At 46.7% G+C, this 16,131-nt stretch overlaps 1 protein-coding gene across 1 annotated transcript in view; it reads left to right on the top strand.

Moving 5' to 3' along the window:
* THSD4 (thrombospondin type 1 domain containing 4) overlaps positions 1-16,131 on the top strand; it is a 589,040-nt gene that overhangs the window by 89,009 nt on the left and 483,900 nt on the right. The window contains exon 4 of the mRNA XM_061180119.1: positions 5,879-6,240. Coding sequence (XP_061036102.1) covers positions 5,879-6,240 — 362 coding nt within the window. The remainder of the gene's footprint in view (positions 1-5,878; positions 6,241-16,131) is intronic.

Below are 16,131 nucleotides of genomic sequence, written 5' to 3'. Positions count from 1 at the left end.
TGAATCTACAGATGTGGAACCCGCAGATATGGAGGGCCAACTGCATTTTGTTTCTTATGTGTATTTTCAAAACCCATGCTTCATCCACTAGGGCACTCTGAACCTCAGTGACCATGTCTGCAAAATGGAAGTAAAAATCCTTGAAATGAATCTTGTGAATATCAGATGTAGAGCTTATGTTAAGCCAGTTCAGGCAAATAAAGGAAATTTTTGCTTATCCTAATTGCACCTTCTTTCTGTAATCTTCCAGTTTGTGTGTCTCCTTCTTTCAGTGGCAGGTCTTACCTCTTTCCTAGAAGGCTGAAGCCATCCAATGTGAACTTCGTCACCCACTCCTTTCCTTACAGCAGAATATTGCTTTTCATAACAGAAGATCAAATATCAATAATTATTTGTTTCAACCTAGTGATATCTGTAAATAGGTCTATTCTCTAATACTGTTCTACTTCTTGGTATTTTTTTCACTAATTAATATATTATGGAGAGTTGTCCAATTTAACAGGTATAAATCTATCAATACCTCATTCTAACAGATAAGTTGTAATCCATTGCTTGGATGGATTAGATCTGGGAGGATTTAACCAAGCTCCTATTCATGGGCATTTAGGTTGTTTCCAGATATTTTTGGTTTTGTTCTTACAAAAAGTAATGCAATAAAAGTTTTTCTATAAACAGCTTTATGCACTAGTTTTGAGTGTATCTATAGGGTGAACTACTGAAAGTAGAGCTGCTGGGCTAAAGGGTACGTACATTTCAAATTTGGTAGGTATTGCAAAGTTCCCTCCAAAGGAGTGCCCCAGTTTAGACTCCCATCAGCAGGGAACATTCTTGCCATATCAGTATTGTCAAACTTTATAATCTTTGCTAATCTAATAGAGATAAAATGGAATTCTGTTGTTTTAGTTTGCATTTATTTGATTATATGTGATGTTATACAGTTTTCATATATGTATTGTATTTATTTTCCTGCTGTACTAGTCAGCCTGGGCTGCTATAACAAAATACCATTGATGGGGTGGCTTAAACCACAGGAATTATTTCTCACCGTTCTGGGGGCTGGGAAAAGTCCAAGATCCAGGTGCTGGCAGATTTGATTCCACAGTGGGGACTCTTTTCTTGGATTGAAGGTGGCTGGCTTTTCACTATGTCCTCACATGGTGGAGAAAGAGAGAGAGTTCTGGTCTTTCTTCCTCTTCTTATAAGGATACGAATCCCATCAGGAGGCCCCATCCACCCGACATCATCTAAACCTAATTAACTCCCAAATGCCCTACCTCCAAATACTATCACATTGGGGTTAGGGCTTCAAGACGTGAACCTTGAGGGGACACAGACATTCAGTCCATAACAACTGTAAACTCCCCATTCAGAGTAGGTTCCCTTTGAACCTACTTCCATTGGGTTGTTTGTCTTTTTCTTACTGATTTGTTAGAACTCTTTATCAATGAAAGAAATCAGCAGTTTGGGGGTCATTTGAGAAGCGCTTCGTGTTTTCTGCTTCAGTCTTTACATGTCGTGTGTGTCTTGGGGAAGGGACAACAGGCTGGCAGTTGACACGGCTTTGAGTTTCTATTATTTGTTGGTTTTTGTCTCTCAGCATGATTTATTCTTTGGTTTTGCTGTTTGTCACTGACTAACTGAGGTCCTGTGAGTTAGTCCTAATTTTAGGAATATTATGTCTCAGAACACTTGGAATTTTTCCCATCCTGCCTCACAGAAAACTCCGTGACCATCAGAAAAGAAGGAGGGAGGAGGGTCATTAGGAGGACTGGGAAAGCGTAGAGGGCGGATGGGACGTTGATGGAACTGGGAGGCTGACACGCAAAGCTCTCCTCCCTTTATTTTTTCTTTGATATTTCTTCCTTTCTTTCTCTGCATTTCCCTCCTTCCTTCCTTTCTGTTTCTCTTTTTTTCCCCTGGCTATGTACTATAAAAATACAATTCTGGAGCATGGGGTTGGATTCCCACCGTGGGGACTGAGATGGAATTTCAAGTCACTCACCATAATTCAACTTTATAAATTAGAGAATTCTTATGAATAGAATAGGATGGAATGTGGTTTCATGTTTTCCTTCCCTAGGGACCCTGCCCAGTTTGGCAATAGGAAACTAAATTAAGGGTGGGATTAGTTCTAGGAAGTAGATTTTTAGTCTAGCTGCACGTCTAAGCCAAATATTATAGACAGTGCCTTAGTTATCTATGTTCATGAGCAATCAGGAAGTGGTGGGTAACTGAAGTCCCCAAATGTGCCAGAAACATACTTCTGCCTTTGTTTGTTTATCCTGATTATCCTCCTACTAGACTATCAAAGTGGATTTATTACTACTCATTTTACTCTTCTGTTTTCCATCAACAACATAGGCAGGGAGGCAACATGCTGCATGAAAAAAAAAATGCTACAGTAGGTGTCAGGAGACCTCAATTTTAGTCCTGTCGGTGCCCCTCACTAGACTGAGACATGGGCAAGTTATACAGCTTCTCAGGGCCTCAGTTCCTTCCTGTAAAAGGGACAAAATAACCAACCTCCCAGGGTGGCTCAGGGGCCTGTAAAGTGTGACCTGGAGCTCGTGGTGCCTATGTCATAGAGCCCGTCCTCACGCACGTGAGCTGTTTGCAGAGTACCCGGCACAGAGAAGGAGCCCAACAAATGCCTGTCTGCTTTTCTTCCTTGTCCTGGAAGTACCAACAGATTGTATTAGTTTCCTAGGGCTGTCGTAACAAATCACCACAAACTTGGTGGCTTAAAGCAACAGAAATTTATTCCCTCACAATTCTGGAGGCCTGAAGTTCAAAATCACGGTGTTGCCAGGGCTATGCTCCTTCCAGTAAGTAGGGGAGAATCCTCCTTGCTTCTTTCAGCTTGTGGTGGCTCCCGGCCTGTGGCTACAGCACCCCAGTCTCTGCCTCTCTGGTCACATGGCCTTCTCCTCTGTGTCTTCTAAGGACACTTGTCATTGGATTTAAGGGCCACCCAGAAAACCGAGGATGATCTCATCTCAAGACGCTTAACCTAATTACATGGACATTGACTCTTTTTCCAAATAAGGCCACATTTACAAGTTCTGGGGGTTAGGGTGTGGACATACACCTTTTGGGGAAGGCCACCATTCAACCCACCACACACACTCTAGGGATTACTTATATATCAAGACTGTGGCCTGATTCGGCACATTTTTTTTACAATCACCCAGCGAATCCACCATCGGTTTGATATCAATAAATCAGGGTATGTCAGGGAGGAGAAAAAAGAACAAAAGCTTGGTTTTTGTTTGCTATGTTTTGTTTTATATTTATAACCCTTCTCTCCTGGGTTCCCAATTTAGTAGTGATGAGTTGAGTGTATTTGCTATTCGTGCGCCCATCTTCCTGTCTGCTGCTCACATACTGGTGGTCAGGAAACTGCAGCCCTCCTGTCGCGGAACCTTCTGTCCTGCCCTCGCTCCACTGCATCTCCCGCTGGCTCCACTCACATGACCCCTTGACCTCTCGCCGTGGCTCTCTGAACATGGCGCCCATAGACTGGCGGGCTGACATCGAGCTCTGGGCTTAAACCTCTGATTAGATGCTTGTTTGCTTCCTGGACTCCTCAGCTCTCTCACTCATCTTGCCAGTAGTCACTCCCCAAACCTTCAGGAACCCAGCTTAAGCTATCAAGGTCATCCAGAGACCCCCCTCTGTGCCCTGAAATGTATTGAAGGAAGGTGGCCCCAATTAAACAAGCCCCATGGCTTCAGGGTAACTGAGTACCTTGGGGAAAGGACTTTACCCTGGAGCTGAGCCCTGCAGGGCTTTTAGTGACTATGGTGCCATTACAGTGGTGGCTTACTCTTTCTGAGCTCTCACCTCAGGCTCTTGGGGGGGTTTCCTCATCCACACCACCCTCTGAGGTAGTCTTAGCTCCATGTCTCATTCCCATGTGCTGTGAAGGAGTTCAGCCTTATCGGGTTTGTTCCACACAAAGGGGAAGACAATCCCTGTACCTTCTCACCTCTCAGGGGTATCGTGGGGACAGAAGAGTGTAACTGTGAAAGGTCTTCAAGCTCTTGGACCAAACAATGCTGATGAAACCCAGTATCTAAAAAAAAAAAAAAAGCCAGGGTAATCTGGAGGCAATTATGCATGTCAGATGGAAGCCTGAGGTTCACTGAAAAACCCACATATTTTTTTTGAATTTTATTTTATTTTTTATACAGCAGGTTCTTATTAGTTATCTATTTTATACATATTAGTGTATATATGTCAATCCCAATCTCCCAATTCATCCCATCACCACCACCACCACCACCCCCCGCCACTTTCCCCCCTTGGTGTCCATACGTTTGTTCTCTACATCTGTGTCTCTATTTCTGCCTTGCAAACCAGTTCATCTGTACCATTTTTCTAGATTCCACATATATGCGTTAATATACGATATTTGGAAAAACCCACATTTTTTAAGGAAAGTCACAGTGTTACTCGGTGTCGCAAGGGTAGGAAGGACATTCCAGGGGAAGGCTCCAGAAGCGCAAGAGCAGCTGTCTGCTGGGGAGGAGAGCAGGCAGTGCTGGAGCTGCAGGTACTGGAGGCTGGGGAGACTCGAGTCCAAACTCTGCTGCAGCCACATGACTAGGGTAGGTCACAGGTCTCTGAACCTCAGGTGGGAAACCTCATCTCTGAAAGGTGAGAATGGTTGTAACCAGGGCTGCTGTGAGGACTAGAAATTACACGCGTTATCTGGCACCAAGTGGGTGCCTGAATAATTACAGCTCTTTTACCATGATTCCTCCTCTGAGGACTTCTCAAGCCCCACCCCACCCAGACAGGCAGCCAGTACCCCCTCCGGGGAGCCTCCCTAGGCTTGTCCTAGCTACATAAAGCTCTTTGCTGCTGGGCCAGGCCATTCGTGCAACCTGGGGTGCTTTTCTCCTTGTCCTCAGGACCTAGCTTAACACTGGTATATACCTGGCGCTCAGAGCCTGTCTGCATCATGAAGGAACACAGTGTACCCACGCTTAGCACCCTGCTTGGCATGCTAGATCTCTGTGAAATGACCAGTTAAGTGAATGGGGGTGTAGAGTCACCCTCGGGATAGAACTTTAAAACTTTCTGACGTTTTTAATCTCCTGATTCATCTTGGAAGCAGGAAAGGTTATCATTATGGATTTAACAAGTATGTGTTTAGTGCCAGCTCTCTGCTTTGCACGTGGACATCCTGACTTAAATCTCCTTACAGCCCTGTGAAGTAGGTAGGTACCATCCCTCTTTAGAACACAGAGCGCTTCAGAAATCTCCCAGTCACACTGGTAGAAGAGGTGGCAGGGGTGTGACTTCAGGCATCTGGTTCTAGAGCAGGGACTCTAAACCCTGGAGTTGTGTTGCCTTTACTGCATGGAGACACTGGGACATGGCCTCCGCAGCAGCTTAAGGGAAGCCCTGTCCTTCTAGCCTGGACCCTAAGGACCAGAGGGGTAAGCCTCAGTTAGGAGGTGAGGGCACCACACTGAGCTCTCCAAGGCCATGGCCCCCAAAGCCAGGACCACATACAATTTTGGTGAGCCCTATGCACTCCGGCCTTTGTGTGTCCCTTCCTTTATTTAAAAAAAAAAAAAATTATATATATATATACACACACACACACACACACATATATATGTATATATGTGTATCTATATGTATACACATATGCTATATATACTCATTCATTCTATTTTATGACTGCGTCTGCGTCTGTATGAAGACGAGTATAACCCAGGCTGGATTCTATTTTGTTTCTCAGATTTTTAACACAGGCCCTGTGCCAACTTGTGCCTAATGGAGAAGCCTTTCGGGTTATCCAGAGCCTCTGCCGGTGAAGCAGGAACGGGTGTTGCTGTCCCCTAACCGGCCTCTGTCTCCACAGGTCCCGCAGCGGATGGCGGTGGCCGAGGGCGCTCCCGAGGACGGCGGCGGCGGCGCCCCGGGCGTGTGGGGAGCCTGGGGCCCCTGGTCCGCCTGCTCGCGCAGCTGCAGCGGCGGCGTGATGGAGCAGACGCGACCCTGCCTGCCTGGCTCGTACCGCGCACGCGGGGGAACGCCGCCCGGAGCCCCCGCGCGCGCCTTCGCAGGCCACGTGGTGTCAGCCGTGCGTACGTCGGTGCCGCTGCACCGGAGCCGCGAGGAGCCACGCGCCCCCGCCAGACTCAACTCCAGCCGCCAGGGCCCGGCGCAGCGAGGCAGCCGGCACCCGCAGGCCCGGGGCCGCGAACCCACGGCGGAGAGAAGGTACACGCCCTCCCGGCCCCCGCGCGTCCGCCCGCCACCGTCCCCGTCCCTGTCCCTGCCCCTGCCCGGATGTGCCGCGCGCGCTCCTCTTCATCCTGGATTGCGCGGTTAATGCCTTGCTTCTGCCAGAGGGGGAGGAATTCTTGGCTCCACAGATCTCCTTCCATCCTTGGATTTATTTTGCAGCCTTTTAAAGCGTTGAGGCCACTCCCACCCCCTCAGTGATTCTGAATTGCCTTCAAAGTGAAGCTGAGTTTCAGAATGCCCTTAGGCTCAACCTTAGGGAGGCCCTGCGGAGGGTTGAAAGAAAGAGCTACCTGGAGCCGGGAGACGTCTGTCTTAGTGCTCCCCTAGTGCTGGGGGAAAGGGAGATTCCTGGCCGCAGGATGTGTGGATTTGAGCTGAGGACACAAAACAAGGGGCCTTTTAACCCAAGAGCTGACATGAGTTTGGAATCCTTGAACAAGTTAGGTGTCTGGAGTCTAACTTGCTCCGAGGCTGTAGGTTTCAGGATTCTATGAACTTTTCTACAAAGTTTCTCCAAAGTATTTTGAGTGAACACACAACTTTGAGGATATGTCTAATTAAAGACCTGGACATTTTTTATAGTCTTAATAAAATATGAACTCCAGAAATGGCATACTGGCATCAGAATAGTTGTATAGCTCTCAAAAGCCTCGGGTGGCTAGGCTAGCATAAATATGCCAAAGTAGACAGTGCCCATGGAAAGGTAGGGATATAGAGGCTGAGAAGAGCTTGTCAGTGAATTATTCAACCGACATTGACAGATTATTCACCATCCATTCAGCAGTATTTGTTGGGCGCCCGAAGTCCATGATAGATTCTGAGAGAATATTCATATGAAAGCAGTAACAATAACAGCAGACATTTACAGGAAGAACAAAAAGTGTAAGCTATGCTCGCTGTGCTTAAGAAATACATAATTTAGTGGCTAAGCCAAGTCCATGCCCATCCCAAGCAGGGCACGAACATATCAGGTGGGCCTTGCAGTTCAGACATTAGCACCAATGGCCACCCTGCCCCACTGTGGCTAACGCTGCCTGAATCCTTCTCAGCTGCCAGCCACCTGGAGGTGGAGAGGAGGTGCAACCCATCCACCCTTGCCAGGCACACAAACTCTCTTGACCTGGTCATTGGGAGTTTGGAGAGAGAGGATCATTTCACAGAGAAGGTGCTTTGGCCGAAATCTGAATGATAAATCAAATCTGAGTTGACAGAAGGGAGAGTTCTGAGGACTGGCATGGCATGTCAGTGGGAGAATGAAAGAGAGACCAGCTGGGAGAGGATGATTCCTTCTTTCTCTCTTCCTGCGTATAGACCCGAGGACCCTCCAACGTCACTCTGGGACTGAGGGGCTGCTACTACTAAAGCCAAGGGTTTGACATGTGTTTTCTCTCTTCATCCTGACCACAACCCCATAATAGCATAGCTCCCCAGCCCCTTATCTGAAATGCTCATGGCCAGTGCATTTTAGAATTCAGAACTGTTCAGAGTTTAGAAAGGTATTGTTAGGGCATATTTCACATGTTAATGACATTCCTTCTGTGGCATGGGGCAGCATCCCATCATCAAACACATTATTACTGCTGCAGTGAAACATACAAATGTTCACATCAGCTAGGATAAAATAAAAGACCATAAAAAGCTTTATGTGTGTTAAGGTGAGGTTTGCTGCCCAATTAATTTTGCCACCAAACTGAGGAAAATGTAACAAGAAAAGGAAAGACAAGGGACTTCCCTGGTGGTCCAGTGGTAAAGAATCCGCCTTCTAATGCAGGGGACGTGGGTTTGATCCCTGGTCGGGGCTCTAAGATCCCACATGCTGCGGGCAACTAAGCCCACGCACCACAACTATTGAGCTCCTGCGCCTCAACTAGAGAGCCCGTGTGTTGCAAACTAAGAGCCCACATGCCCTGGAGCCGGTGCGCCACAACTAGAGAGAGAAAACCTGCACGCCGCAACTAGAGAGAAGCCCGAGTCTGCAACGAAGAGACCGTATGCTGTAAGGAAAGATCCTGCATGCCTCAACAAAGATCCCATGTGCCGCAACTAAGACCCGACACAGCCAAAAAGATAAGGAAAATAAATAAATTAAAAAAATAAATATTAAGAAAAAGAAAGACAAAAACTTTGTTTTCAAAACTTTTGGTTTCAGAATTGCAGATTTATAACAGCTAAAGTTTATTGAATGCCTATTCTGTACCAGGCACTGTTCTTGTCCCTTTGCACTGACAGCCCTATGAGATAGATGCTAATATCATCCGCATTTTAGAGGTGAGGAAACAGAGGCCCAGAGAAGGGGAGTAACTTGCCCAAGGCCACACAGCTAGTCTGTGAAGAGTTAGGATTGGAACCCAGGCAGTCCTGGCTCTAAGGACCTAATGAAGTATTGTTACACATGAGGATCTAAGGCCCTAAGAGGTTAAATGACTGCTCAGATTCCTAGAGCCATGGGAAAGCTGAGATTTGAAGGTGCTGCTGATTCCCAGATCCCTGGAATACTAGGGACTTCTCTTCCAGCCTCTGTGGTTGAGAACCAACCTAGGAGAGCTGCCTAGGGAACAGGCTCAAGTTGGCTGCAGGCCTGGGCTGCAGACATTCCAGCCCATGTGTTTTGGCAGCAGGAATTTTTTTTTTCTTGTAACTTATTGACAAGGGGCCAGTTACTGTTTACTATGAAGTTCCTACAGGTTTCTATCATGCTCTTGTAATGTGACAGTTTTAGATGAAACACTCCAAATATTAGCCTGGAAGACCCGCACTGCTGACAAATGTCGAGCTCTTCCTGGCTGACGAAAATCACATTTGCTTATATTTATTAGTCATTAGGAACTTGCATAGTATATGTGACCCCAGAAGAAATGTCAGTGTGTTCTCTGGATGGCTGTCTGCCCCACTCTCTGTTTCGGGTTTGAGGTTTGAGGCGAAGGCTATTGGGAGCTTAGATGTTTAAGAAACTGTTAGGTTGTAGGCAACTGAAAACCTAATTGGAGCCAGATAACAAATAAAACAAAATAATTCAACCTTCTAACAAATATTTATTAAGCATCTACTATGTTGTAAGGCCCTGGACAGACACAAAGGTATAAAAACCAGGTGAGGGATCCTCCAGGCTCTTACTGACAGGCAAACTTAACTATTTTTTGAAGCATAAGAATCCTTTCTGCAAAATCAGCCTTAGGTAGAGGCTCAGTCTGTCACACAGACAAAAGCTGAGGTGCTCTGGTGGAAGCCTCAGAGGCATTGCTATAGAAACCCAGGGTCTAGATCCAAATGCAGCAATGGTTTTCAACGTTGGTTGACCATCAGAATCCTTTGCCCATCTTTTAGAAGTCTTGACACCCTGGTCACATCCCAAGTGAACATCTGGATCTCTAAGGGTTGTGCCTGAAGATCTATATAATTCCAGTCCAGCCAAGGTTGGGAGCCATTGATCTGGAAGTATCTCTTTGGAACCTCAAGGTTCTGTGGAAAGTAATTTGGGAATCAGTCTTGTCCAACAGAATTTTCCAGGTTTGGCGAGAACGTATCAGAATCGCTTGCAGTGGGGTGGGGAGGCTTGTTAAAAGTAGAGTTGCCCAGTCTCCACTATCTCCCCTGCCTGATGGGGATTCTGTTCTGTAGATTTGTACTGTGACCTGGGTAGCTTTATTTTAAATGATTCTGTTATGCTCCAGAGTTTGAGAACCACTGCTCTAGAAGGTTGGAAAAGGCATGTGTGTAAATGCCTTCCAGATAAGGCAGTGGGCTGAAATAGTAATCGTAATGATGATGGCTACCATTTTGGATCATTCTTATGTACAGGCACTATGTCAAATGCACTGTAACGTTTGCAGTTCACACAGCCCTATGAGGCCGATGCAGATATTCACATTTTACAGATGAGGAAGCAGACTCGGAGAAATGAAGTGACTCACTCAAGATCACCCACTTCAGAAGCAACAGAACCAGAGTTCGAAGTAGGTCTGTCAGAGTCCAGCACTAAAGTTCTTTTCTCTGAAATGAGTATTTTTGAAGTGGGTATTTTGAAAGTGAGGCTGCTCACTTCCAGCAGGTGTGGTCCAGAAAAGCTGCTCGGAGGTTGGATAGCTTGAGACACGTCTTGAAAAGTGGATGGGATTTGGTAGTCAAGGTCTAAAGTGAACTGCATCTCTTCCTTGCAGTGTTCAGCTCTCTTACCCAGGGAAATCTTTGCATCTAGTCCTGGGTACCAGGGCAGTTCAAAAAAAATTGGAAGCCATGGTCCTTGTCCTCGACAGCCTGACAGTGAGGTAGTGGATAAGTGGCAAACTCACAAAACACTGCAAGGGCCAGAAAACAGTAGACATGTGGCCAGAGTTCAGGAAGATGGGAAATCTTTGTGGGATGGAACAGTCAGGGAATACTGCACAGAACAGGTAGGATTTGAACCTAACCTTGATGAATAAATAGAATTTACTTGGCTGGAATAGATCTGGAAACTTCTTGAGTCCACGTGCTTCCACATCAGACTTTTGTCTCATTAACACACACACACATTCACACTCTAAAAAACCTTAGAAATCATGTCAGTACTGATTGGAGCTCTCCCAAGGATCCTAAAGTTATTTAACCTCTCTGAACCTCAGGGGCTTCATCTTTCAAATAAGGATAATAATACCATCTATCATATGGGATTGTTGAGTAATTAAATGAAATAATATATTGTCTGGTCCATAGTAGGTGCTCAATAAATTGTAGCTTTAATGCCATTATGAATTTAGAGGCTGAGCGGTAGTGTGTTGGAGAGTTCCAGTTAGAACTCTTATTCTGCAGGAAGAATCGAGTGGAGAACTAGGACCACAGAGGAAGACAGGGAGTCGGGAACTGAGGACTAGTCCAGGAGGGCAGGACTCTGGGCAGCACAGCCTGGGTGCAGCCAGGATCCCAGGGCCTGGGCACCCTTCCCTGTGCCCTTTCCTGATGTAGCCTGCTCGGAAAAGGCCTCCACAAAGGTGGCCTTCCCTGGGATTTCGTCAGAGCAGTGGCAGCCTGGGGAGGCTCAGGCCGGGCGGACTGCAGCCTGCAGGTCTTGGCCAGCAGATTCCAGAAGCATTGCACCAAGTCCTACCTCTCTCCACGTCCAAGCCTGTGTCCCTGGGATGGCTAAAGGGAGAGGGGTGGGCGGGGGAGGCATTTAGGTGAGTCGGGCAGCAGTGCAGCAACTCACACCTGTGAAATTAAAGACACTCCTTAGTAGGAGAGGCTTCCCCCTCGATTTCTGGAAAAGGGTACCTGCAGACTGGAGGGAGGCCCAAGGAGCCCCCTGCTATGGTAGGACCTTCCCTTTTGTAACAGCAAAACCAAACAGATTTCGCATTCCCGAAATCTTTAGTGACAGCGGCACCCAAAGAGAGGTCCTGCTGCCCGGAGTTCAAGTACGTAAGCTTACAGAACCTGTTGTAAATACCTGCTGGCCAGTTTCATTCAGCTTCCACAAAGACAGGAAATGAGAGCAGCGTCCACTACTATTTGAGGACCACTTCAGGTACCTTTGTCATCGCTCTCGTTGCCAAAGAGCCCGCTAACAGGCAGACATTCCTCCCCCTGGGCTTCCTCACGCTCGCCTGCGTGAGCCAGTTTTCCTGATCATTATGCGTGTGAACCAGCTGGGGAATCTGGGGAATGGGATGCTTGATGGCTTTAATTCGGAGATGTTCAAGATAGGGAACGCCCTCCCCCAGTGGGCATTGCCAAGTCGAAAACTGTCATCTACTGGAGACCATTGTAGCAGCCTGGGGCTGGAAATTCACAGCTGTGAAAATCATGGTCATTGTTTCCATTGGGTGGAGTGTCATGTCCCTCAAGTGTGAGAAAGAGGTTGTAGAGGGTGAGCTTCCCAGAGCCTCTGAGCAAGTAGAGCGAAGTTTCCTTTGGGAGGTAGTCTGGCTGGATCAGCCATTCTGTTGCCCGGGCTGTGCAGACTGCTCTCGGGAGCAGTGTGTGGTCAGTTCTCAATTATTTTTTTTTTCTTAGAAATATTGGTCTTTATTTGTTGTCAGTCTTTTTTTTTTTTTTTTTTAAATTGAATTTCACACTCACAAGAAATGTTTTATTTATTTATTTATTTTAAAATTTATTTATTTATTTATTTATTCTTGGCTGTGTTGGGTCTTCGTTTCTGTGCGAGGGCTTTCTCTAGTTGTGGCAAGCGGGGGCCACTCTTCATCGCGGTGCGCGGGCCTCTCACTGTCGCCGCCTCTCTTGGTGCGGAGCACAGGCTGCAGACGCGCAGGCTCAGTAGTTGTGGCGTATGGGCTTAGTTGCTCCGCGGCATGTGGGATCTTCCCAGACCAGGGCTCGAACCCGTGTCCCCTGCATTGGCTGGCAGATTCTTAACCACTGCGCCACCAGGGAAGCCCCTGTTGTCAGTCTTTTAACCAGACCTTCTGATAACAGGGGGCAACGGGAGCTAACCCATCCTGAGAGGCTGCAAATTGCATGACGGTGAAGAGCTCAGCTCTGGTGTTGACACGTCTGGGTTCTCTGCCCAGTTCTGCCCCTTGCTTGCTGTGTGTCCTGCTGACACCGCTTAACTTTTCCCTGATGAGGATAATAACACACCTGCTTTGTTGGGTTGCTGTGAATTGGATAATTCATACAAAGTGTTTAGCATAGTGCAGGGGCTACTCATAAGCCCTCAGTAAAGGTGTCAGAATGCCTTCCACATGCCAGGCACATTGGCAGGTGTTTTATATGTGGCATTTTATCATATCTTCATCCCAGTTCTGTGCGGCAGACTTATACTGTTCCATTTGTGGTAGACAAACTCGAGGGTCGAAGAGAAAATGTCAAGTTCAGGGTCACACAGAAGGAAGGCAAGAGAATCAGGGTTTAAACCCATCTGTACTTACCATGTTCATCTCAGACTTGCCCTTCTAGAGAGCTGTTTTCAAAGTTAAAGGTAACACTCATGAATTAAGCTAAGTTTGGTAAACTAATACTTCTCTGTTTGAGATGAAACACAAAAATGGTCTCCAATATTTACCCCATATATAACATGGACATAGGTATAGATATAGATATAGATGATATAGATATAGATATAGATATAGTAACACTGAAACCATCTCCACCATGAACTCCAAAGTCTGTGTGGGATCCCAGGAGAAATACCAACTAGCCACAGTCAACAGCTGGCCATGCAAAACTTTCACATAAAGGTATTTGCTTTTAAAGGCTGCCTCTGGATCACAGGGCTTAATTAATAGAGATGACCTGGGCATTACCTTGTTGTGTGTAGTTTTCATTTTAATTCAGTCAACGTTCCTTGTGTATTTGCTGTGACCCAGGCCCTGTGCTAAACACAGAACAGATAGACAGGTGAAGGAGCTGTGGTTTTCAAGGACCTCCACGCCTAATAAGGAAACAGCTCAGGGATAACACCAGAATGCGGTGTAGTGAGTATTCTACCTGTGGGGTTAGCAGAGGGCTGTGGGAACACAGAGGTGGAGCTGATTCTTGGGGAATTAAGATGACTTGGTTGGTGGAAGTCCTTCCTTGCAGGGTGAGTTCGCATTACTCAGGGCAGAAAGAGCTGGGGAGTACTTGGTATGGATGGGAGATGGCAGCGGTTTGGTGACACAAGAGGAACAAGAAAGGCTCCTTGTCCTCAAGGAGGGCATGCTGGTGGGGTGGGAGAGGAAGACAAGCAAACAGACATTTACAAGACCAAGTGCTCTCTTAAGAGGGATGCTCAGGGTGTGAGGAAGGAAGGAAGGGGAAGAAGGAGCACCAGGGAGCCAGAGAAGGCTTCCAGAAGCAGTGATGACTGGGCTGAGCTCTGAAGAAGAAGGATTTTAGCAGAGAGGAGGGCATTTCCCAAAAAACAAACTGCGAGGGCTGACACCTGGAGGCATGGTGAGCCTGTCATGTTCTGGAAGCTCTAAATGGTCTGATGGGGCTGGAGCACAGGCTGTATATGAAGGTGTGTGCAAGCGAGACCAGGAAAGTCCACAGGCTCCTTTCCAAGGAGGGATTATCAAGCAGTCCTAAGGGGATTGAAATAGAATTTCTTCGAGAGAGGCAGTCCCCATAAACATGGATAACCAACACTTTTTCATCTTAAAGCAAGATGATGTCTCCATTGTATAGTTGGTCTAAATCTCTTCTTCATGCCCTTGTGATTTTACAAGTATTTGGCTCTGCTACCCTCCTCCCCCCAGCCCCGTCTCTGTAAAGCTCATGAAGCTGGGGTTTACTGCCTGGGAGCTTGGGCTTGATCCTCTAGTTTTGCAGTAGGTATTTTAGTTTCCTATTGATGCTGTAACACTGACCACAGATTTGGTGGCTTGAAACAGCCCAAATTTATTCTCTTACAGTCTGGAGGTCTAAAATCACGGTGTCAGTAGGGCTATGTTCCTTCTTGGGGCTTCAGGGGAGGATTTGTTTCCTTCCCTTTTCCAGCTTGTGGAGTCGGCCTGCCTTCCTTGGCCCGAGGGCTTTTCCTCCCATCACTCCACCCTCGTGCCTCTGTCATCTCACCTTCTCTAACTCTTATCCACCCGATCTCCTCCTTATAAGGACCCTTGTGATTACATGGCACCCACTCAGATAATCCAGGATAATCTCCTCATTTCAAAATCCTTAATCACATCTGCAAAATCCCTTTGCCACTTAAGGTAACATTCACAGGTTCCGGGGATTAGGATGTGGGCATCTTGGGGTTGGGAAGGGGGGAGCATTATCCAGCCTACCATAATGTACTTGCGTTTGGGGGGGGTCTTAAGAATACCCTAGTAATAGGACAGTTTCTGTGCTAGCAGGACCACCAGCCATTTCCCCACATCATGTCTGGTAATCGTCTATGGGGAATTCAGCAGTGCCATTTCCCAGTGAAAAGAAGAGGAAAAACCACACATTCCCCATTGCGCTCTTCTGTGCTCTGCTTTGGACATGCAGTGTTACTCAAGGATAGTTATAATGAACTTAAAGATAATAGACGCCAAGGCAGCTGGCGTAGAATAAAGAACTCTGTGTTCCAGTCCAGAGTCCAAGGTCCAGTCTCCAGCTCTCACGAATGCTTTGATCTTGGGGAAGTCACCTCATTTCTCTGAGCCTTAGTTTACATGTTTGTAAATAAAGGGATTTTATCCATTCATTAAGGTCTCTTGCCTGATATTGATGTGTTATTGAGGTCCGATTGCTCTTTTAAATGCTCCCACCACCCTTCTGCCATCCTGAGTGATGGAAAGACGGTGGCTGGGAGACACAGATCTCAGACCTGTTTTCCAACACGCTCTGGCATGCGACGGCTTTTTTTCTCTCTAGATGCATCCCCATCGTAACCCTCTGTTCAGACTTCTGCCCCATCACATGAGTTTTTCTTAAAAGTGCTGTCCATATGTCTGACCTCCTCTTCTTGGTCTCCCCCTGGGCTTTGGCCCTTTTCTGTTGGAAGCACTGGCAGTTCTTACTTTGGCAAAGCCCTGGGCTGGGAGTCATTAGACCCCACTTCCTGTCTCATGGCCATGATTTGCTAGCTGGATGACCTTTGGGAATCAATCTAATCTATAAAATCTGGATAATTATTTGTCCTCTGTCTTCCATACAGGCCTGCTGAGAGGGTCAGATGAGGTAACAGCTGTAAAAGTACTTTCAAAATATAAGACACTGTTCAAAACCAACATGGCTTGATTATTTTATTATCATTGACCAGATCACCTTTGGGTTTTAGAGCCTTGAGTCTTTTTCTGTAATTTCTAGCCTATGCGTGTACATGCGTGTGTGTGTGTATGCATGTAGTGTATGTATGTGTGTGCATGTGTGTGTTTTTGCTTGAAAGGTCCTTTCATTTCGAAACAGGACAGACAGGATCAGGCCTAGGTCACAGGCTGTCCCATCCTTCCCCAC

This window comes from Eubalaena glacialis, chromosome 2 (assembly GCF_028564815.1).
Source record: "Eubalaena glacialis isolate mEubGla1 chromosome 2, mEubGla1.1.hap2.+ XY, whole genome shotgun sequence".
Classification (NCBI taxonomy): domain Eukaryota; kingdom Metazoa; phylum Chordata; class Mammalia; order Artiodactyla; family Balaenidae; genus Eubalaena; species Eubalaena glacialis.
This window is presented reverse-complemented; position numbering and strand designations above follow the sequence as displayed.